This window comes from Paroedura picta, chromosome 2 (genome assembly GCF_049243985.1).
Source record: "Paroedura picta isolate Pp20150507F chromosome 2, Ppicta_v3.0, whole genome shotgun sequence".
Taxonomy (NCBI): Eukaryota; Metazoa; Chordata; class Lepidosauria; order Squamata; family Gekkonidae; genus Paroedura; species Paroedura picta.
Window position 1 is genome coordinate 11187711 of NC_135370.1, and position 22770 is coordinate 11210480.

General features: G+C 47.1%; 1 protein-coding gene and 1 long non-coding RNA gene across 2 annotated transcripts; both read right to left on the reverse strand.

The window, feature by feature from the left end:
* Window positions 1-613: 613 nt before the first annotated feature.
* ZC3H15 (zinc finger CCCH-type containing 15) lies at window positions 614-16917 on the reverse strand. Its single transcript, XM_077319371.1, has 10 exons — window positions 16622-16917; window positions 11905-12006; window positions 9542-9653; window positions 9276-9428; window positions 8327-8418; window positions 5146-5328; window positions 4344-4490; window positions 4091-4192; window positions 3298-3424; window positions 614-941 (listed from the first exon to the last, which is right to left on the reverse strand). The coding sequence occupies exons 1-10, from the start codon at window positions 16694-16696 to the stop codon at window positions 748-750; spliced, it is 1287 nt and encodes a 428-aa protein (XP_077175486.1). The 5' UTR covers window positions 16697-16917; the 3' UTR covers window positions 614-747.
* A 4381-nt stretch (window positions 16918-21298) lies between these two features.
* Window positions 21299-22401, reverse strand: LOC143828609 (uncharacterized). The gene is made up of 2 exons (XR_013227762.1): window positions 22053-22401; window positions 21299-21385 (listed from the first exon to the last, which is right to left on the reverse strand). It is a non-coding gene; the product is annotated as an uncharacterized LOC143828609 (long non-coding RNA).
* Window positions 22402-22770: the final 369 nt, after the last annotated feature.

Genomic DNA, 22770 nt, shown 5'->3' on the forward strand with positions numbered 1-22770 from the left:
GGAGCAGGTAGCATTTTCCATACACTGGGCTACTCTGGAAGGACAATATGACAATATGCTGTTTATCACACCATGTTAATCTAGAGACTGCAACTCATAACTTACAGTGCCGCAACTGTTAAGGAGTAACTGTTAAGGTGTACTGCATATTTGCAAAACATGCACCGTACACTAAATGTAGAGCCAACATGGTTCCCCCCCCCCCCATCAGTCTTTATTTACACCTTTTGTGGGTTAAGTGTAAGACTTAAACGGAGGGCCCCGTAAACATGGATCTTTGCCTCGGCCATCTTTCTGATCCAAAACCCGCATCTAAACCGCCTCACCTTGCAAATAGCAGCGCCATTTCCTAATTCACAGCACAGTCTGCACTGTTACATAATCATTCCAAAAGACGCATGTAAAATGCGGCGCTGTTGAAGGACTTTGTTGCGATAATCTCGTGTGCCTGGCAGGAACGTTCCCCTCTGCAGCACCTAAGGAAGCAGTTAGACCTCCCTACTTCTGATGGGGAGCCTGTGAACATGAGATCGCATGTTAAGAGACTCCCACCATTGTCTTGTCTGAGTGGTTTATGAAGCTGCAGTTAAGACCGAATCACAGAAAAGTGGTGTGTGGGAGAGAAGACGTTTAATGTTCTTTCCAGAATCACTTGAGGAACCAAGAACACTCCATTTAAGAAACCGCAGATAGAGACGGAGCCAACGTTCGCTTCTTCGGGCAGATGTAAATTTGCATTTTTGTTATTCATTCTTCTAAGTCAAGTGTGTTTAGTTCTTCTTCTAGTTCCTCCAAGTCCTCGCCAGTAAACAGGTTTTCATCAACTGGAACGGCATCTATGATTCCATTTTCCTGAGCATCCTCCATGTCACTGGAATCTTCCAAGTCGCTCTGCTGTCCGTTCTCCAGGCCGCCGCCCGACGCTTCACTAAGCTTGTGATCTGAAAGGGAAAACAATCGCTTTCCATCTTCCATTCTGAAGAACTGGGTCAGGCACAGAGAGGGAATTTCCCCCTACAAACCTGGAGGATACTCCAGGCTTGCGGCAAAATGTGAAAATGTAAGCAACCCCCAAACATTGCGTGTGTTTAAGATCTTACAATAGTAGGTGCAAATTATGCATGGTGATCGCTTGGTGGCCGTTCTGGGATATGCTAGACCACCACTGACCAACACCACCGAGATTCTAAGACAGAGGTTTATCACTGCAGGTGGGGGTGTGGGGCAATGGAGAAGAAATGAAAGATAGGGCGGTCAAGCTGTGGGGGGAGGGGGCAAATAGGTAAAAACAAAATCATGGAGAAGGGAAAACAGGAAGACCGAACTTTTAAAAGGTAGGGAGAGGTTGCAGGCAATGCTAGGAGGAGGGCAAAGAGGAGCAGCAATTGAGGTGCCCCCCCCCAAAGTGAGTCCCTCATGAGTCCCCTATAGCAATTGCATTGACATTAACTGAAACTGAGAATGTGGACTATGTAGCTCTAAGTAGCAAAGCAGATGTGTTCAGAAAATATCTAGCCCTGATATCTAGCTGATATCATCCTATGCATAGTTTAAACCCAATACTGTGCGTCCTCTCCTCTGCCGCCAACAGGAAATGCTCCTTGCCCTTTCAAACCCTTTAAAAGACCTAACAGCCTTTCAAACCCTTCAAGAGAGGAACCGTGTCCCCTCTCCACCGCCTCTTCTCCAGGCTGAACATTCCTCAGCCTTTCCTCACAGCGTCTGATGACTCAAGACACAAAAGAGCAATAAGTGTTACTGTGATCCTAAGCAGCCCTATTTGGAAGTAACCGAAACGGGAGACTGACCCCTCCACACGAGCATGCTGCCTACATAAAGCAGGCCCCACAGCATTCGAGGCCGGCTTCTCGAGCCAGTTCTCCCAATGGCCGATGCTTTATTTTCAAGCAGCGGCTTCACAGGATCACCAAGCTGCTACAGCAGGGGTAGTCAAACTGTGGCCCCTCCAGAGGTCCATGGACTACAATTCCCATGGGAATTGTAGTCCATGGACCTCTAGAGGGCAGCAGTTTGACTACCCCTGTGCTACAGAGATACGCAACATGCAGCCTGTGGGGAAATCCAGCCGATGTAGCAGAATTTATGTTTTCTCTTTCACCAGCTTTCAGATTTCAGTACAAGTGGGTGATCATTCATGGAGAGCCAGGGAAGAAAAAAAAGTCTGGGGAGACTCATGCATTGCCAAGCCCCAATTCTCACACAAAAGGGCTGATCTGGATCAACGGGTCCGTTCCTGCAGGAGCTCCCATGCGAGAGGAAATGTGAACAGAAAACTGAGGAGGCTGGTTGTACAAAGTCAAACTAACTGGACATCCACTGTGCAACCAATTTGAGGACGCTGCAATAGATAAGAGGGTGGAAAGCACTAAGGCTGTTAAGCGTTTCTGCAACATTTGATCTAAGCCAGGGGTAGTCAACCTGTGGCCCTCCAGATGTCAATGGACTGCTATTCCCATGAGCCCCTGCCAGCATTTGCTGGCAGGGGCTCATGGGAATTGCAGTCCATTGACATCTGGAGGACCACAGGTTGACTACCCCTGATCTAAGCCACAAAATCTACTTCTTATTCTTTGTATAATCCATATCTCATGGGAGTCAGTGGAATAATCCAATAATTTATATGGCTCTGGATGGCTCATAATGGAGGTTACGCTGCTCAGTTCCATGTGCCCAAACTCTGGCGCGTCTTCTGCAGGCAAGATTTCTTCTCTAATGAAATGGGCATTTCGCAATCTTTGCTGTGCTCTGGCAGGGGCAAATGCCAAGGCCGGAGTGTCACGCTTTAGTCCAGATGCTGAATATCCGTTAGCCAAGGGACAGTCTATAGGTGCATTAAAAAATCCACAAGGCCAGCCATGGCTACAATTAAAGGTTCCATTAGACATGGGTACTCCCCAGGTTTGCAGAAAAATCTAGGTTTAAAATATATATGGGGCCTTGATATGCAGATATCGGGCGGGGGGGGGGGTTGGGGTTGAACAGTACAATGGGATGCTATTGAACCCAAAGCAGCATCCAGCACTGAGGAAGTGCTGCCAACCATCAGAACTGTATAGGTAAGTGGAGGGGGGGGGAAATGAAGGTAAAGAGAGGGGAGCAAAAGCAGAAGCTAGAGATGGAGCAAGCAGAAGTAATTGAAGGGGCTGTAGAAAGCAACAAATGTGAATTCCCCTTTCCTGGAGGGCCCTGCAGGCCCCCGTTATGTGTACCACTGAAGACTGGTCATTACTTCATGGAACAGCCAAAAAACAGGCCACCCAACCCCTCAAATCTTACCATCCTTCTCAGCTGAAGTATACGTGCTGAATCGTTCAAGGCTAGCCACAGTAATTCCAGTCTCATCCACGGCTTTCGGAATATAAAGGCTCAAGTCCACATCATTTACGCTCACAAGCTCATCGATCTGTAGGGGAAAGGAAGAAATGGGGTTCCACCCCCGATTTAACCAGGTTTCTTAATCTTAGGCAACCATTTCTTCTCCCAATGTGGTAATCCCTGCAACCAACACATGCAACTTGTCATAAGAACACAAAGGAAGCCATGCTGGATTAGGCCAACGGCCCATCCAGACCAACACAGAGTGGCCCAAGCCCAGTTGCCATCAGGAGATCCACCAGCAGGGCTAGAACTCCAGAAGCTCTCCCACTGCTGCCCCCACAAGCACCAAGAATGCAGAGCATCACTGGACCAGACAGACTGTTCCATCTATACCTTGGGGCTAAAAAGCCACTGATGGGTCTCTGCTCCACATTTTTATCCAGGCCGCTCTTGAAGTTGTCTATGCTTGTAGTAGCCACCACTTCTTGTGGCAGGGAATGCCATGTGGCACTGGCCAAGAACGTTACACTGAACTATTTTAATTTAGGGCAGGGGTAGTCAAACTGCGGCCCTCCAGATGTCCATGGACTACAATTCCCAGGAGCCCCCTGCCAGCGAATGCTGGCAGGGGGCTCCTGGGAATTGTAGTCCATGGATATCTGGAGGGCCGCAGTTTGGCTACCCCTGAGGGCATATGGGCTATGGAATAAGTTTTTTTTCATGACCTAACTATGTTAGGTAACTGCTTTACCTCATCTTCTCCAGTGTCTTGAACATAGTGAGTGTCGTCTGCCTCTTCATCATCTGCATCCACCAGCTCTGGCCGGAACTCAAAGACTTCCCGTCCGCTGATCTAGCCAGGATGAGAGATCAAAGCACGGGGCTAAGCAACACAAAAAAACAGACGCCGTTCCGAAAGCAACGCTCAAGGCATGACACTTCCTCAAAAAGGATTATCATCACCTTATTTTGTGTACCACAAGTAACTGAGAAGCAGAGCTTACCACCAACGCTTTGCCAGCCTTGAAGTCTGCTTTCCTTCTTTCCATATCTTGTTCAGCCTTATTTATCTTTTCTTGTCTTTTCCTCTTCTTCCACGCAAGGAAAGACTCTAACGTAATTTTCGTAACATTTGGTCCTAAAGCAGCACGCTGCAATAAAAGAAAATACCCAGCGGCTCTTGAGTCTTCTAGTCTATAATAACTGGCTGCAATACTTGTTTTCACTAGGATGTACCTGGAACCTACCACAAGGTCCCCCCCCCTTCCTTTTATCATTATTTTCTTTGGCTATGAAAAGGAATTAGAACGCATGACAAGTGCTCACATCAGAAAATCTAAAATATTCGTGTGATTAAACAATTTCAAAATGCTTGCTAGCCAAGATGATCGGTGTAAAGATACATGGCGTGAGCACTGCATTTCCCCCCCCACCCCAAACATGCCAACAGTAAAACACTCACTGTGGAACACGGGTGACCTCTGGAGACAGGAATTCAATATTACGTTATGAGAATAACTGAACCAAAAAATTGTAATGCTTAAAAAATATCCCTAGGAATTGAAAGCAAATGTGTTGTGTTCTGCAGTGACCCCTTAAAACTATTTTAGTAATTTAGAGATGAGCTCAAAATCACAATTCAAGAGACTGTCGTTTCCAAAGATGGCTGGTCAGCCTTCAGGCTCAGTTCCAAACACTTTCAGCTTTCTGGGCACTCCAGGCTTCCTCTGGAAGTGTTCCTCCACACCCCCCTCCATGTGTCACGAACCGTGACAGCCCTCAAGCATCTATTGCATCACCTCTTACCTCTTTTTCTATTAGATCCTCTAAGGAAATCTGTTCTTCCTTTTCTTCCTTCTTCTTGTCCTTTTTGAGTACAAAGCCTGGAGGAAGGGCATGGCGGTACATGCAGTTGTCTCCGCCACCAGGGCAGACCCAAAACCATCCATATTTATTGTTCTCAATGGCATCAAGGAAATACTTGCAGACCTGTACAAAACATTCACCGTCAAGTTATGCTTCCCCATCCTGTTTTCTTTTTTTTCATGCATCGGGCGGGAGGCAGACCTTTCTTTCTGGCTGCCAAACACAGATTAAAGCAAGTTGTTTGCAGCTGCATCAACTTTATCAGCCTTACCTCATGCTTCTAAAGCAGGGGTAGTCAAACCGGCACTCCAGATGTCCATGGACTACAATTCCCAGGAGCCCCCTGCCAGCATTCGCTGGCAGGGGGCTCCTGGGAATTGTAGTCCATGGACATCTGAAGGGCCGCAGTTTGACTACCCCTGTTCTAAGGAGAGGGTTAATAAAACTGCCCGCTGCATTTTTCACGGGCTCCTAAGAAATTCAACTGGCTAAGTGAAATTTAGAGTCTTGGTGCATCACAGCTGTCAGAAGAAACCATCAGCCACATTAACTGAAGTCTCTTGAGGGTATCCTCAGGGTTACCAACCTCCAGGTATCTCCTGGGATTACAACTGACCTCCAGCTGACAGAATTAGGGTTGGCCACTTTGGTGTCCGCAGTGCTGGCTGCTTCGGGCGGGAACGGCCGCTTCGGACACCAACGTGGCCAACCCTACAACAGATTAGTTCACCTGAAGAATATGGCTGCTTTGGAAGGGGAACTTTATGGCATTAAGTATTGTCAAGCTTGTTACATATGGCTTAATTTGGATATTGTGACACAGTTCACTAATTTGCCATAATTTGCTTGTATCTCTACAGTTTGATGGTTGTTCATTAGTCTGAGGAAGAGTGCCTGCACTCGAAAGCTCACGTCTTGAATAAATCTTTGTTGGTCTTAAAGGTGCGACTGGACTCTATTTTTGTCCTGTTTTTAAAAATTACTTGATGTAGTACATTTATAAGAAACAAGGAGAAAACAAAAGTGTCACACCTGCCGCTGATATAAAAGGTAAGGCCAAGGCAAAATAAGGTAAATGTATGCTGTTCATGAGAACCCCAGAACCACAGTATTTTACATCCTTTCCAAAACACATGCAATATATTTCCTCTTCTAAATAGACCTACTATTTATCTCTGGCTACAATTCTATCCTGGTATCTCTGTCCAAATACTTTGACTTTTACCTCAGCCCATCTGGATCTTTAATGCTATCATAGATAAGAGATGCTATTTACAACTTCAAAAGGGCAACTTCCATTTTTAAGCACACTTTAGTAAATAGGGGCTTATCCAGATCACAAATTATTATTAATTCTACTTTTTTGAATGATTATTACTATTAATTCATAGAATCATAGAATCATAGAGTTGGAAGGGGCCATACAGGCCATCTAGTCCAACCCCCTGCTCAACGCAGGATCAGCCCTAAGCATCCTAAAGCATCCAAGAAAAGTGTGTATCCAACCTTTGCTTGAAGACTGCCAGTGAGGGAGAGCTCACCACCTCCTTAGGCAGCCTATTCCATTGCTGAACTACTCTGACTGTGAACATTTTTTTCCTGATATCTAGCCTATATCGTTGTACTTGTAGTTTAAACCCATTACTGTGTGTCCTCTCCTCTGCAGCCAACAGAAACAGCATCCTGCCCTCCTCCAAATGACAACCTTTCAAATTCAACTTACTCCACCCCCAATCTCATGTGATTCAGGGCAAAATTCCACCTAGATAAAATACAGCAATAAAAACATAACATTCAAATCTAAACCAAATTTCCATCATCCTCCGCTAGTTCTTCTCATACTAAAAAGGAAGAAGTGGGTGGTGGGAGGATCTCCTGGCTCTTGTTGTTGTTGTTAGGTGTGAAGTCGTGTCAGACACATCGCGACCCCACGGACAATGACCCTCCAGGCCTTCCTGTCCTCTACCATTCCCCGGAGTCCATTTAAGTTTGCACCAACTGCTTCAGTGACTCCATCCAGCCACCTCATTCTCTGTCGTCCCCTTCTTCTTTTGCCCTCAATCGCTCCCAGTATTAGGCTCTTCTCCAGGGAGTCCTTCCTTCTCATGAGGTGGCCAAAGTACTGCCCGCTGCATTTTTCACGGACTCTTAAGAAATTCAACTGGCTAAGTGAAATTTAGAGTCTTGGTGCATCACAGCCGTCAGAAGAAACCATCAGTCACATTAACCGAAGTCTCTTGAGGGTGTCCTTAGGGTTACCAACCTCCAGGTATCCCCTGGGATTACAACTGACCTCCAGCTGACAGAATTAGGGTTGGGCACTTTGATGTCCGAAGTACTTTGGCCACCTCCTGGCTCTAGACGGAGTATAAATAAGGCTTTGGTGGGGAGGCTATTATAATTCCGATATTGCTTTGGGCCTCAACCAGAGCACTGGTGGAACGGCTTTATTTTACAAGCCCTGAAGAACTTAGTATATTATTTAAGACATACATAATAATGACTTTGTATGATTTTTTGTCAAAGATTTACTTTACCCTTCATGTAGAATCATATAATCACATAAGATCATTATAACATGCTAAAAATATACTAGCTTTAAGCAATATAAGTGCAGATTGCTGGGGGCCATACTTGCTGAAATACTTACCTTGTAAAAATCAATCATTGTTCAAAACAGGTTTAGAGTTCCCCATGAAGAATATTTGTCTATGACCATTGTATTGTCAAGCTTGTTACATGATCAACTGGATGCAAATAGTATTTGTTATTTTTTATTGGGTTTCTATAAGATGCCACCTATTTGAACTCTATACAAACTTGTATGATTTTTAAAATGCACCATATTTTTAAACAAAGCTTTAAGATTGGGCCTTTGTAATATTAACTGTTAAGGATGCATGCTAATTTCATCATTGCAACTTGAATATATTGCAAACTTTGCATTCTGATGTTGTAAGAGCATCTTCTAAGCTTTCTACTAAAAAAAATGGTTTACGAAATGAGATCATAAATAGACAGAAACTCCACATTCAGTAGTGCTATAACTCAACCGAGCCAAGTTAATTTTCCAAACAATTTTAACAAGTTACTGGAACACAATGCAAGAAAAAGGACATACTATTTGCGTTTTGGGTTTTTTCTTTTCGGCCTCACCATGCTTCTTGTTCACCACCTCTTCCAACTTCTTTTCATCCCAGTTATCCATTGTGTCTAGATGGAATAAACAAAATTGGGATATGAGTGTCCTGCATAGAGCAGGGGGTTGGACTAGATGACCCATGAGGTCTCTTCCAACTCTATGATTCTATGATAAAACTCTCACTAAAACAAAAGGAGGAAAACCTCTGCTATCTATATATCGTTACCACCTTAAAGAAACAGATTTGTACACATTAAGTAGGTCTGGGTTCTGTGGAGCAGTGATCCCCAACCTTTTTCAGGCTGGGGGAGGGAGACCCGGGGACGAGAGGAAGGCGTGGGCACCAGCGGGCACAAACACACAGGCGCAGCAGCTTCGTGTCTGTGGCCACTGGCACACCAGCGCCCTTGCCTCCAGCCCCCCCCCGCTGTGGCCTGGTACCGAGGGCTCCACGGCCCGGAGGTTGGGGGACACTGCTGTGGAGCACGAGCAGAAGGCAGTGACAGATTTTCCGGCTTCCTCCTAGCTGCAGCCTGTGAGACTCAATAAGGCAGTATTAAGAGGTGGGAGAATCTGACTGATAAAGAAACCCTCCTAGCTGTTCTATCCATTGGCATGGCTCTTAGTGCTGACTTTGAGATTCACAAGTGTTGAGAAAAGGGAAATCTGTCATTATAGTTCACTGGTGCTTCCTGCTGTTTGTGCCACCTGTGAAGAATTTGGAGCTTGCTTGGTGATTTGGTTTTTTACTATTGCAGATGTTTTCTGGCATCTTGCAAGATTTTTAAAAAGATTCTATGCCATTTATCCTTCTACATAAGAACATTCACCAAAGTTAGTCTTGTGTTTCTACTATTATCTCCATGTGTGCAGGGATATGTTAATTTTAAATACTGAATGTTCTGTTTCCTGAAAGGAAGGCACTTACCTTTTTCAAGTTCTTCGTCTCGTGCATCGATGTAAACACTTCTCTTTTCGCACTTTCTCTCCAAAGACAGGTCGTGAGAAAATTTGCACTTGTCTCCTTTTGTGCATTGCCCTTGCTTGAAGAAAGCACAGACGACTGATTTGGGATCAGCACCTGCAATATAGGCCGTTTCATCATTTATTTTCCATTCCGGTTTGATGTGGCAAGACCCCCCCCCCCCAAGTTTGAGACATGCAAGGCAAGAAAACACAAGGCCAACTGCTTACCTTTACTGATTTTCTGAGCAGCAACTACAGGTTTGAAAAGCTCATTCAGCTCCTGCAATTCTTTCTTCTTGTCATCTTTCTTCAATTTCTTATCAGCATCTGTTAGAGTTGCCTAAAAGAAAATGAAGTCACCAGTAAGGGAGAATCACAAAACTCCAATTGGAAAGAGCAAGAGTCCAGTGGCAGGGTAGGAGCTCCTGTGAGTCACTGCTCACTTCTTCAGATATTTCAGAAAGCTCATATGACACTAATGAGACGGCATTGCTTCTGCTAGCTCTTGCCTAGCACAATTATTCAAGATAATTCCGTCGCTGACATTCTTGACTAAAGGAGTGTCCAAAATGGCTACATTGGAGGTTAGCTGTGAGGGGTTTTTTTGCAGATAAAATTTTGTTTCTCCGCCAGGATTTATCTGCCAATTTTGATATGGCTGAGGAATTGGAGGCCAGTGGTCCCCAACCTTTTTATCACTGGGGACTGGTCAACACTTGACAATTTTACTGAGGCCGGGGGGGGGGGGGTAGTCTTTTGCGGAGGGACGTCGCTGCCGCCTGAGCCCCTGGTCCACTTGCTTTCCTGCCGGCGCCCCTGACTTCCCGCCACCCACTGGGGGGCGCTGTCAGCAGCAGCTACACAGTGCCACGCCGAGGGAGAGTTCCAGCCATGGCGGCCGCTGGAGAGCACCAAAGGTGAGCCGGTGGCAGAGTGGCAGGGCAGCCCCCGAGGCAGCAGCCGGGGAGGAGGATGGGGAGGAGCTGCGGCCTGGTACCGACTGATCTACGGATCACTACCGGTCCCTGAACCAGGGGTTGGGGACCACTGCTTTGGTCAACTCAATGTCCTACTTTGAATCACTTCAGTCCACTCTCCCTTGCTCATGTAGACAGGATTCTGGAAACTGTCCGCCCTACCACATACCCCCTAGATGTGGTCTCTTGTGGCTGGTAAAAGCTGGCGGTGAGAAGATCGGGTGCCACCACCAGATTATCAACTTATTCCTGGTCTCAGGAATGTTCCCAGAGGTTGAAGGAGGTTGTGGTCAGGGCACATTTGAAAGAACGGGGCTAGGCACATCCAACTACCGCCCAGTTTTGCATCTGTTGTTTTGGGATAAGGTAGTGGAGCATACAGTTGTGGGACAGCTACAGACTCTCCAGGATGAAACACTGGTCTGTCCGTCTGCCCTTCCAAAGTGAGCATTAAACACTGGCTCTTGACCTGTTCCAGTCCAGTTTCTGATCTGACCATGGAGTGGAGGTGACGTCTCCCTGACAGACAATCTGTGCAGGCAACTGGATCAAGGCAGGCTGGCACTGCTGTTTTTGTGGGATCTAACAGCAGCCTTTGACATGGTCAGTCACAGGCTGTTAGCCCACCGTCTAGCCGATGTGGGTAAATGGGGGCACGGCCTTGAAATAGCTGCAGTCCTTCCTCCTAACATCAGGGACAGAGAGTGGCACGAGGGGAAAGAATCTCCTGATGGCAGGCTATGGTATGTGGGGTCCCACAGGGAGCAATTCTATCCCCCATGTTGTTTAACATCTATATTCACCAGAGTTTGGGGGCAGGGTGCCACCAGTACTATTGCTACAGTCAGACTAGAGCAGCTATCCAACTTGAAAACTCCAACCCAAAGTGTATTAAATGCAATCTACAGAATGTTATACAGGATCCATGAAACACATTTGCATAAGATATACTGTAGTTCACCAGTAGAAAAGAAAGCCCAGTAGCACCTTAAAGACCAATACAATTTAAGACAGGGGATGAACGTTCGTGAGTCACTGCTCACTTCTTCAAATAACCAAAGGAATGAGCTGTGACTGAAAGTCACAAAATCTCACTCCCTTTTCACAAAATCTCACTCCCTGCCACAAATGTTTTCGGTCTTTAAGGTGCTCCTGGTCTCTTGCTCTTTTCTACTGCTACAAAGAGACTAACATGGCTACCCACCTTAATCTGTAGTCCACCAATGAGCAATTGAGCAAAATTTGCCTGGCACACAGAGGACCTGCCATTTCCCTGGATTTTTGCCAATAATGGTAGGTTGGGTGTGCCTTGTTTTGATCCCACAAGGCATTTGCATAAACATTAAGATTACAGACTCAGGGACATTTAACCCAGAACAGTTCAGTTCTCTTAACAGTTAAGGTAGTAGCTCCCCTGGCTTTGTAAATTTGACACTACATTTGAGTACTGTGCCTGTCAATAAGTGGTGCCATTAAAGACTTAGCAAGGCCTGCAGCCAACATTCCAATTAAGGTACATCAGCTGCAGCCTGCCCACTCCTAATATGCACAGCTTTATCATGTGATCACACTGTGAGGGTGGGGGGAAGCAAAAACAAGCCAATATTTGCTTACCTGTCGTGGGTTTTGCTGACCAAATTTCACTTGATGGGTCACGGCCTTGATAAACTTCTGCTGCTTTGCTCCTTTCTTGTTCTTTAAGCCAAAGGTTTTGTCCTACATTGGAAAGATTTGTAGACATTACTAGGTGGTTTGAATTTATGTAAGACTGCTTATATACTTTTATCATCTAGCCAGATTTCCGCAATTAAACAATATTTTTCACTTTCCCCCCCATCCCCTGAAATAATAGTCATCCGATTTTAGAAATTCTTTCTCAAACAAACACTGCAGTGAAGGAACTTTGCAGTCTTTTCTTCCATGAGTGTAGTCAACCAGACCCTCCCTATCATCCCCTCAATAGGCATGGCAACAAATTAAGGTTCAAAGTGACAACCAGGGGAGGATAAGTAGCATTTCCCACAAGGTAGTTATGTTCTTCACAAGAAGCCTTTTCCTTGAGGTGCCCACTCTTAAGATGGTCTAAACGGCAACAATATGCTCACAGACCAATTTGTGATAGGTCCAGACCTCTGGAATGGCTTAACTTTACCAGCTGCTTTAGGAAAATGTGCAGAACACTTGTTTTAGAGGGCAGCTATTGGAGAAGTTTTGGGAAACTCTGGCAGTGTATTTACTTTGCTGCTGAACTGTTACAATGATCTGTGTCCTTGCAATTTCTTGTTGCAGTGTTAGGGGCCTTGAGCCCAAGAACATAGACCAGGACAGAAAAAAAATTATATATATATATATATATAAAAAATCTCTTATAAGGGCATGCTCTCCAATTCCTAACTCTTACCCTACATGAAAACTGCACTTAGAATTTTATTAGTTTGGCTGATTCAGCTTTTTATGGGAGACTGACTGGCTAGGGATATAACCAACCTTGGACATGAATAATAAAAAGTGACTAATCCCTACATGTGTAAAGTGACTTGCATTCTTTAACAATTTGAAAGAAGAATCATTTGCCAGGCACTAAGCTAGATGCTGCCCCATTTTAGCTTCCTCTTATAGACTGCGTAGAAGACCCTATTCTACTACTAATGTGTTCCCAAAACATGGAGCTTAAATTCAGTCTTCTTCCATCCTAAAAAATACTGTAAGAATAGCAGCTTCTTTAAGCAAAACAAAATGACTTCAAAAAGGGACAGTATTGTTGGGCTACTGTCTGAAAGTGACCCCCAACCCCACTGGGAGAGATAGCAATTCTTAAAAGAAGTGATGTTAACCAACTGAAACTTCTTTTCAAAGCAGCACTCCTAAAAGTAAAGCCCATTAAACTCTGTGGGGACTCCTCAGAATCATCCTTCTGAATCAGTTTCTATGCTGCAGCCCTAACCTTATACTTGAGAATATCCCAGTGGGTTCAATGGGCCTTATTGCTGAGTAAATATATATAAGGATTAGGCTGTTAATGATATTAAAACATTTGCAATTAGAACTGGTAACTTCCTGAAGCACAAGCAAAGATTTTCTGCTTAACAACTTCTTATTGAGCCATGTTAATGATACTTCAATAAGGCCAAGAATGAGATTCTCCCCTGCCACCAGCTAATTAATTTGGGAATATTTACCAACTAAATGCAAATAATCGGCAAAACCTTTAGGTTTTGCTGTCATTATCACTTCGTTTAGTATGTGCTAAATTGGTGTTAATGACCTGCCAGAATGTGCTGGCAGGAGCTCATGGGAACTGTAGTCCATGGACATCTGGAGAGCCACAGCTTCGGCACCCCTGGCTTAGGGCCTAATTTGCTCTAATGCTCCATCTATGTCAAATGTGCTGCATATACAGGTCAATAACCCCAATCTAGTATTATCCGAATGCCAGGATGGAAGTGACTTTTCTTTTTTAAAGGGATACGCAAACAGAATTTTGTTTTGAGTCAAGGTCCATCTTTTATTCCTATGCCTCAACTTTCTTGTACTCAGTTCTGTATTCAGAGATGGACTGGATCAGAGCCAGTAGAACCCTATTACATCATCCAGTCCAAATGAACCCATACAGCACCGGAATCTATGGATCATACCAAAACAACCCCCCCCCCCAAATTTCAAAATAAATTTCTAAATGGCTAATAGCGTACGTTTACTGCCCAATCCTGTGTATGCCCAATCCTCAGATACTTAACACCAAAGAAAAGTTGGTTTTTAGAACCCAATTTTCATCATCCAAATTAAACCTTGGCACTGAAAACTGTCCTGCCTAAATTAGGTTTCCATTCTGTTACAAGCCTACAGCCATGCCAGATCAAAAGTACATGTCTCCTGAAACTTTCTTCAGTCCTATTTAAAACAAGTTCCTTTTTCAGTAAGTAGTAACAGCACACACTATGGTGAACATGAATGCAGCCTACAACACTAAGTGCACTTTACAATTTATAATGGTTGATGACCTTTGATCTAAATCAGAATCATGTATGAGGAGGGCAGCAGGGCAAAGTACAAACCTCCTGCTTCCTAATTCTGTCTTAAAGAGGGCCAGGTTAGATGACAGACGAAAAAGTCTAAGGCGCCTGAAGCAGCAAACTTGTGTCTGAGCTTCAGCTGTCTGATGAAGAGAGTTTGACCCTTGAAAGCTGATACCATGAGACTCTTTTTGGTCTCTTAAGGTGGTGCTGGGCTCAAATGTAACACTTCAGTTGAGCTTCACAACTGAGCACTGCTTCATAATAATTATTCCCCACACCTATCAGTGAGAAGGCTAAACAGCATTTTCACCACTGGTGTACAAAACGTTTTACGAAAATGGAAATCTCCCCCATGAATAAGCATGTGCTTACATAGGCCCACAGCTGTCATGTGAAGTGGCACAGCAGAGACACAGGCAGAGGTGGACTGGTGGGACAAAACAGAAAAGAATCCTAGCCCCTCACCCGACCCATGCAAGGTTGTAGCTGTCTGCCTCCCTTGGCCCATCCTTGCCCAACCAATTTTGTCAACAAATCCCCTTGGACCAGACAGGCAAAGACAAACTGGTTGGTCCAGTGGTCGGTTGGAGAGGCTGAACACCACAGCATCTGCTTGTGCCTCTCAGTGGCAGTTTGCCACCCATCTCCCCTCCTTTCTGGCAGTGATAAGCCTGGTGAGCATGCAGAAGGCTGCCAGCTTGTGCCTGGCAGTCTCCCCAGCCTTTTCTCCCACAACAGGCCCAGTGATGCTGTACTGCCTGCCTCTACCCAGCAGTGGTGTCCTCACCACTCTGCCGTGCCTCCTGGAACAGCAAAGATAAAACAGGTAAAGTTAATTCAAGTGGCCAGCAATGCTGGCCAGAAGCAGCAAAGCAAAATTTAATTCCGGTGGCACCTCTAAGACTAAAGCTTTATTCACCCTACAACATGGGTACTGGGTGGGTAACAAATTAGCATTCAACATAATAAAGAGATTTAACAGATGTAAGATCCAAACTAGAACAAGCTTTATTTATACGGTCCCATCAGTCCACCTCTGCTCTGGCACTCCAAACAAGAAGTCTACACTTGTTCATGGGAAATATTTCCCGTTTCATCAAAAATGTTGTACACCTGGAGAGAGATATATATAGTTTAGCCACCTCACTGGCATGCTAGTTTTGTAGGGGTGGGGAATAATTTTATATGGAGCGGTGTTCAGTCATCTGAGGCTCAACTTAAGTGTTATAGTTGAGCCTAGTACCATCTTAGAGATCAAAAAATAGTTTCAGGATATCAGCTTTCAAGGGTCAAAGCTCTCTGTTCAGACCCAAGTCTGCTACTTTACCTAGTGCCTTAAGACCTTTCCACCTGTGACAATCTGAGCTGGCCCTGTTTGTTTGGGTTTAATTTCAGGGGTAAACATAGTGAAGGACACAAATACGTCAAAGTTGGAGACTGACGGGCAGATGTATCCTTCTTACCTATGGAATACTGAGAGTAATTCACTGAAACCTATTACCCTCTATCTGTCTCTATTTAACCATAAAGACAACCTTGCAACATCTTCTTGGAGATGCGGGCGATTGAAGTGAAGTGTATCTCCCCAGAACAGAGAAACGCATTTCAATCTACTACATACCAATCTACATCAAATCATTATTTTATAGCACAGGAAGAGAACCTTCCCCGTCTACCGCCACTGTTTAATCACGGTTTAGATTTGCAAGGTTCTTCGCCGAAGCGCAATATTTACAATACAACCAAGCCCCAGCTGTTTTCCTTTTTGACTACAGTGCAGTTTGTTTGCCGCCCCAGACTTGTGGCTGACAGCAGCCTGTTTCCCAGCAGGCCAGGCACTGGTCCGCCTTCCTCTTCCCAACACCAACAGCATCCTCGCCGGCCTGCTTGCCTCCCGCCCAACAACTGCGCCACCCCCGCCTCCGTTGGCCTTTCCGCCTCCTGGGCCAAACACGGGCAAGGCAGCCTGGAGGAGGGGGCAGGGCCAGCCCCCCACCCCTTTACGGCTTTTTAAAGCCGTTTTTTAACTAGTTTCAATACAATTTTAAAAGGATGAAGAAAAAAAACCCTGAAAACACAAAGAAGAGAACTATCAGTCTCAATACAATAAAATCTTGAGTTTCCAGCAAGGTGGGCCAAACGGGGGCTCGCCAGGTGTCTGTGGACTACGACTCCCATGAGCCCCTGCCCGCGAATAGCGGGCAGGGGCTCATGGGAGTCGTAGTCCGCAGACACCTGGCGAGCCCCCGTTTGGCCAGCCCTGCTCCACGGGTCCTGGCCGCTTGCCCTCCTCCCCGACCGGCGCGGAGACTCGCCTCAATGATCTTCTCCTTCTTCTTCTGATCCGCCTTTTTGTTGGCCGCCGCGGGCGGCTGTTTCTTAGGGGGCATCTCAGGAGGCGGCGCGGGGAGAGGGCGGGGGGCGAAGGGAAGCGGCGCCGCTGAGGCCCAGAGGGCGGAGGAGGGGAGGCGCTGCGGGCGGCTGCTCGAGAAGCGCCAGGCGGAGACGAGGAAGCGGGGCCGCCGGGAAGCAGCAGCGGCCGGACGAGCGCTCCGCGTTTGCGACAGGCCGTCAGCGACGGAAGCGGCAAAGCATTCTGGGAACGCCGGAGCCGTGTGTGGCGGGGAAGGGCCGGCGCGGAGTGAGCATGCGCGCGCCGCGCCGGAAGTCCTCGCCCGGCTCTCTTCAGGGCAAGGCGGGAATTCGCTCGTGATGACGTCATGCCGCTCTCGATCTTATTATAGCCGAGACGGACAGAAAACGGGAGGGAGCGGGGTGGGGAGCGCAAGCGGGCTTTGATTGGCTAAGCAGAGGGGGGCGGGAAATGCTCGGATAGTTACAGCGGGGTTTCAGTGGCTAAGACAAACAGCGGGCGGATACTTGGATAACTGAGGCGGGCTCTGATTGGCCCAGGGGATATCCCTCAAGGATCTTCGGGCCAGGAGTGGCTTGGGACGAGCTGGGAAAGGGGAGCTGTTGCTAAGCAGCGGCGGGGGACGCTATGCCAGGCGTGAACGGGAGTCTCGTCGTCTGCTCTTTCTTTACTTCGACGGGCTAGTGAAGCAGGCAGCCTCTCCCTGAAGGGTTTCTCAGGCTCGAGTGGCTGTTAAAGCCCCCTCGATTATTCAATAAATGGACCTTTTGGCGTAAAATAAATGCGATAGTTACAACGTTTTTATTGGCGTTAACAGAAATAAAGACTAAAAACACAATAGATACAAATACGGTGTGAACCAGATTTGCAAAACAAAACAATAAACCGACGAATAAAAGACAAACAAGCAAACAGACATCTCTTTATTGAAGACCTTAAGAGGCAAGGAATCTCCTTGCTGAAACTGACTTGCAACTAAGCCAGCACAGCTATAGGAAGGACCAAGTTCTGAGTGCGAGATTCAGCAAAATCAATAAAACGAATTGTCCAGAAGAATTAGACCAGAGTCCCAGATGAAGCAAAAGATAAAATGTATTTTGTGCAAAATAGGGAGGTCAACCACACTGGAGCTGTAATCCTGATCTTCCTCCCAGCAAGGCTGGCATGGAACTTTTGTCACATTTCAAACTTATTGATTTATAGTTCACACATTTCCATTGGCTCACACATCATCATCCAGTACCAGTTGGCACTTTTGGGTTGGACAGGGTCTCGGGGCTTGTTCTGAACCCATCCTGATAGGCTGGGAAATACCTCACGGAAGAATGCTAAAAAACCATGTTAAAGCAGTCTGAGAATAGGCCCCAAATGCTCAACTCAATCTCTTTGCAACGGTCCAAAACAAGCCATTGACTTCATCTATTCAAGGCTGGGGCCGGGAGATAACATGGGAGTGAGTTCTGTGGGGAATGATTACCTGGTTAATTGGGGTTGGCAGAATAACAAGCAAGAGAGCATCATATCACCAGACCAAAAGAACCCACCAAAGCAACAGGTCATAGAATCATAGAATCATAGAGTTGGAAGGGGCCATTTAGGCCATCAACCCCCTGCTCAACGCAGGATTAGTCCTAAGCATCCTAAAGCAATGCAGAATAGGAAAAATTGAAAGGTCTATTTAAAATAAAGAATAGTTCAAAGCAAAAGAAGATTACAACATCTAACCATCTCATGGAAAGAACACGAACAGAATCTTAACAATGGCCCTATCTTTTTGCTAGGGTTCCCAACCTCCTTGAGATCCCCTGGGATTACAACTGATCTCCAGGCAATAGAGAGCAGTTTACCTGGAAAAAACGGCCACGTCGAAAGGTGGACCTATGAATCCCTTCCCAAAGCCTGACCTTCTCAAGCTCCACTTCCCAAATATTCAGGTAGTCCCTAACCCAGAGTTGGCAGGCCTATTTTTTGCCTCTAGTTGTCAAGGTTGATTTGAATTTTCTATTAATTACATCAGCAGTCCCCAACCCTCGGTTTGGAGACCAGTCCCGGTCCGCAGATCAGTTGGTACCCGGCTGCGGCTCCTCCTCGTCCTCCTCCCTGGCTGCTGCCTCGGGGGCTGCCCTGCCACTCTGCTGCCGGCTCGCCTTTGGTGCTCTCCAGCGGCCGCCATGGCTGGGGCTCCCCCTTGGCATGGCATTGCACAGATGGTGCTGGCAGTGCCTCCCAGTGGGTGGCAGGAAGTCAGGGGCGCCGGCGGGAAAGCAAATACTGACCAGAGTGGACTGATGACAGAGGATTATCCTGGTCTGCCAGGACCACAATTTTATACCTAAATATTTATTTTCTGTACATAATGCTAATTGTCTTTGTTATGTATGTGGGTCTTCTAACGATCCTACGGAGGACCGAGCTTGAGGTCCAAGATAGGATTCCAGTGAGCAGAGTTTGCACCAATGTGCTGCAAGGATCCCTGCTGCGGGACCCAATAGTTTTAAACTAATCAAGCAGGATCCAGCCAAGTGCAGATGGCAGTGGGGCGATCCTTTGTCCTGTATATTTGTTGCAGTTTCTTGGGGGGTTTCTCAGGGCGGTCTTTCGTATAACTTGTATCATGTTCTGGCACCTGCAACGATTCCAGTGTCTGTGAGTCATTGACTCACAAGATCCACCAAGGACCTAAGAATCTTTTACTTCCAAAGCTGCCTAAAAAGTAAAAAGAGGAGGGGAAGGGAGCATGGGAGGCTGTATCCCTGTTTAGAGTTACTCCAGTCCAAGCACATTAACTTCAATGGTCTTTGATTGGATTAACTAGAGCAGGGATAGTCAAACTGCGGCCCTCCAGATGTCCATGGACTACAATTCCCAGAAGCCCCTGCCAGCAGGAACACAATACAAGGATCTTACACCTACCTTGTATTAGCATCCTCATCAAATAAAGCACTTTAAAAATGAAAATTGAGTGTTTTTATTATTATTATTATTATTATTAGATTTATAGCCCGCCACTCCCTTGCAGCTCGTGGCGGGTAACAATATCGCAATTCCCCATTAAAACCCCATAAAACAATAATAACATTGCCAATATTGCCGGCATGGCAAGAATGGCAGCTCAACTCCCCCCCCTCCCTCCCACTACTAGCGGGTGGAGAGGAGGTCCTGATGATGTTTTGCTTCGGGTCCAGAACCCGAGTCCCCGGGGGAGGCATAGATCTATTATCAGCCCCGGCCTCAACCATAAACCTGGCGGAAGAGCTCCGTCTTGCAGGCCCTGCGGAATGTTGAAAGATCCCGCAGGGCCCGCAGCTCTCCCGGGAGCTCATTCCACCAGGTCGGGGCCAGGACCGAAAAGGCCCTGGCCCTGGTCGAGGCCAGGCGTGCTTCCCTAGGGCCGGGAACGACCAACAGGTTTTCACCCACAGAGCGCAAGGCCCTGCGAGGGGCATAGGGCGATAGGCGGTCCCTCAGGTATGCGGGTCCCAACTCGCGTAAAGCCTTGAAGGTTAGAACCAGAACCTTGAACCGGATCCGGGCAGCAATTGGCAACCAGTGCAGCTGCCTCAGCACTGGCTGGATGTGGGCCCTCCAAGATGTGCCAGTAAGGACCCTAGCAGCTGCGTTTTGCACTAGCTGAAGTTTCCGGATCAAGGACAAGGGAAGGCCCGCGTAGAGCGAGTTACAGAAATCTATTCTGGAGGTGACCGTTGCATGGATCACTGTGGCTAAGTGTTCGGGGGACAGATAGGGTGCTAATAGTCGGGCCTGGCGAAGGTGGAAAAACGCCTGGCCCGCTACTTTTTTGACCTGCGTCTCCAAAGTCAGGGAGGCGTCAATGGTCACACCCAAGTTCCTGGCCTGGGACGCGATGGTGCGTTGCGTCTCTGCCAGGGTGGGTAAGCGCGCTTCCTGGTCCTGCCCCCTACGTCCCAGCCACAGGACCTCCGTCTTGGAGGGGTTGAGTTTCAGGCGACTCTGCTCGAACCATTCTGTCACTGCTTCCAAACATCTGGCGAATGGTTCCGGGGGGGAGTCCGGGCGGCCGTCCATGAGGAGATAGAGCTGGGTGTCATCAGCGTACTGGTGGCAACCCAGTCCAAAACTCCGTACCAGCTGGGCCAGAGGGCGCATAAAGATGTTGAATAATGTGGGGGAGAGGACCGCACCCTGAGGGACCCCACAAGGGAGTCTATAGGAACTTTTGTGCATACTTTCCCTGCTTGTAGGTTGCCAATGATGTCATAGGTGGATAACAAATTATTCACTTTTCACTTTAAATGGAAATGTTGCTTTGCAGTGTAAAAAGCAGAAAAGTTGGTCTCTGCCCTGAAGAGCTTATGATCCAGGTTCACATAGGAGAGAAAGCAGAGAAAGGGATGGACAAGCCCATGGTACCCATGAACAGGTAGGATTTCAGGCCAGGAGCTCTAATCCTTTCCATGGTCTTTTTGGGTTGCAAATAACTATATTACAGTAAAGGACCACAGGGGCATCTTCAGAAGTATGAGCTCTTGAATGAAGTCAAAAGGAATATACAAGGAAATGAAACTTTAAACATCAGTGTGTGCATGGGAGAAATTTTAAATTATGGTATTTTAAAAAAGCATTTTTATTGACAAAATTCCAAACCATGTAGGGCCTTTTATTTAAACCAACCAAAGTAACACTGCACAGCATGCATACTTTCAATACCTTCTGAATTCTTCATCTGAAAAAGAAGAGTTGCCGCTTATATATGCCGCTTTTATATATGCCGCTTTTCTCTACCTGAAGGAGGCTTACAGTCGCCTTCCCTTTCCTCTCCCCACAACAGACACCCTGAGGGAGGTGAGGCTGAGAGAGCCCTGATATCACTGCTTGGTCAGAACAGTTTTATCAGTGCTGTGGCGAGCCCAAGGTCACCCAGCTGGTTGCATGTGGGGGAGTGCAGAATCAAACTGGGCTCGCCAGATTAGAAGTCCGCACTCCTAACCACTACACCAAGCAAAGAGAAGGGGGGGGGGACACCACCACTCTGTCTACAGCCAAGGTTCAGTCCCGAGTGTGCAACTGTATCTGTAAACCAAAAGAAAGTGATTTGGATTGAATGGTTGTTCTTACAACAACTCAGAGCAATTTACTGGCAGCAGTGCATGCTCTGAGGCTGGCTCCTCTTCCACCGAGCAAACTTCTGAAACCAGCAGGAAGTTGGAGGTGGAGAGCTGATCCCTTATTAAGCCCTTCCTGGCTAAACTACCTGGGCGGGCCATTCCTGGATGAGGGCCAATCAGGTAATGGGTGAGCAATCAGGGCATTTCCACACATCTAAAAAAATAGTGTTATGCCAGCGTGATGGTGTAGCGCTAAAAAATATTGCACCTCTGGCCATTCCTCACCTTCTTCCTGTCTTGCTTCTGTCTGCTGCCTTTTTGCACTTCTTATGCTCCGGTCCTCTCAATTCCTGGCAAATAGATGAGGAAGAAACGGAGGTAGTGAGAGATTATATTTTCCTGGGCTCCAGGATCACTGCAGATGGGGACTGCTGTAAAGAAATTCAAAGAGGGAAGCTATTGCAAACCTAGACAGCATCCTAAAAAGCAGAGACATCACCCTGCCAACATAAGTGCGTCTAGTCAAGGCTATGGTTGCAATGTATGGCTGTGAAAGTTGGACCATAAGGAAGGCCGAGCGTCAAAGAATTGAGGCTTTTGAACTCTGGTGCTGGAGAAGACTCCTGCGAGTCCCTTGGACCAGTGGTCCCCAACCCGCGGGCCGCGGCCTGGTGCCGGGCCGCGAAGGCCTTGGCGCCGGGCCGCGGCTCCTTCTTCCCTCCCCCCCGAAGCGAGAAGCTCGCCAGGCCGCGAGAAAATCGGCTGCCAAAGCGGCTGATTAGCTCGCGGCCCGGCAAGCTTCTTGTTTCGGGAGGGGGGGGGGGAGAGAAGCTTGCTGAGCCGCAAGCTAATCGGCTGCTTTGGCGGCCAATTTGCTGGCGGCCCGGAGGGGCCGGGAGGGGGAGCTGCGGCCGCCGGCATGGCGGCGGTGCAAACGTGCGTGCGCAGCAGTCCTTGTATGTGCGTTTGTGCTTGGGCTGCCGCGCGTGCACGGGCCCCTGGG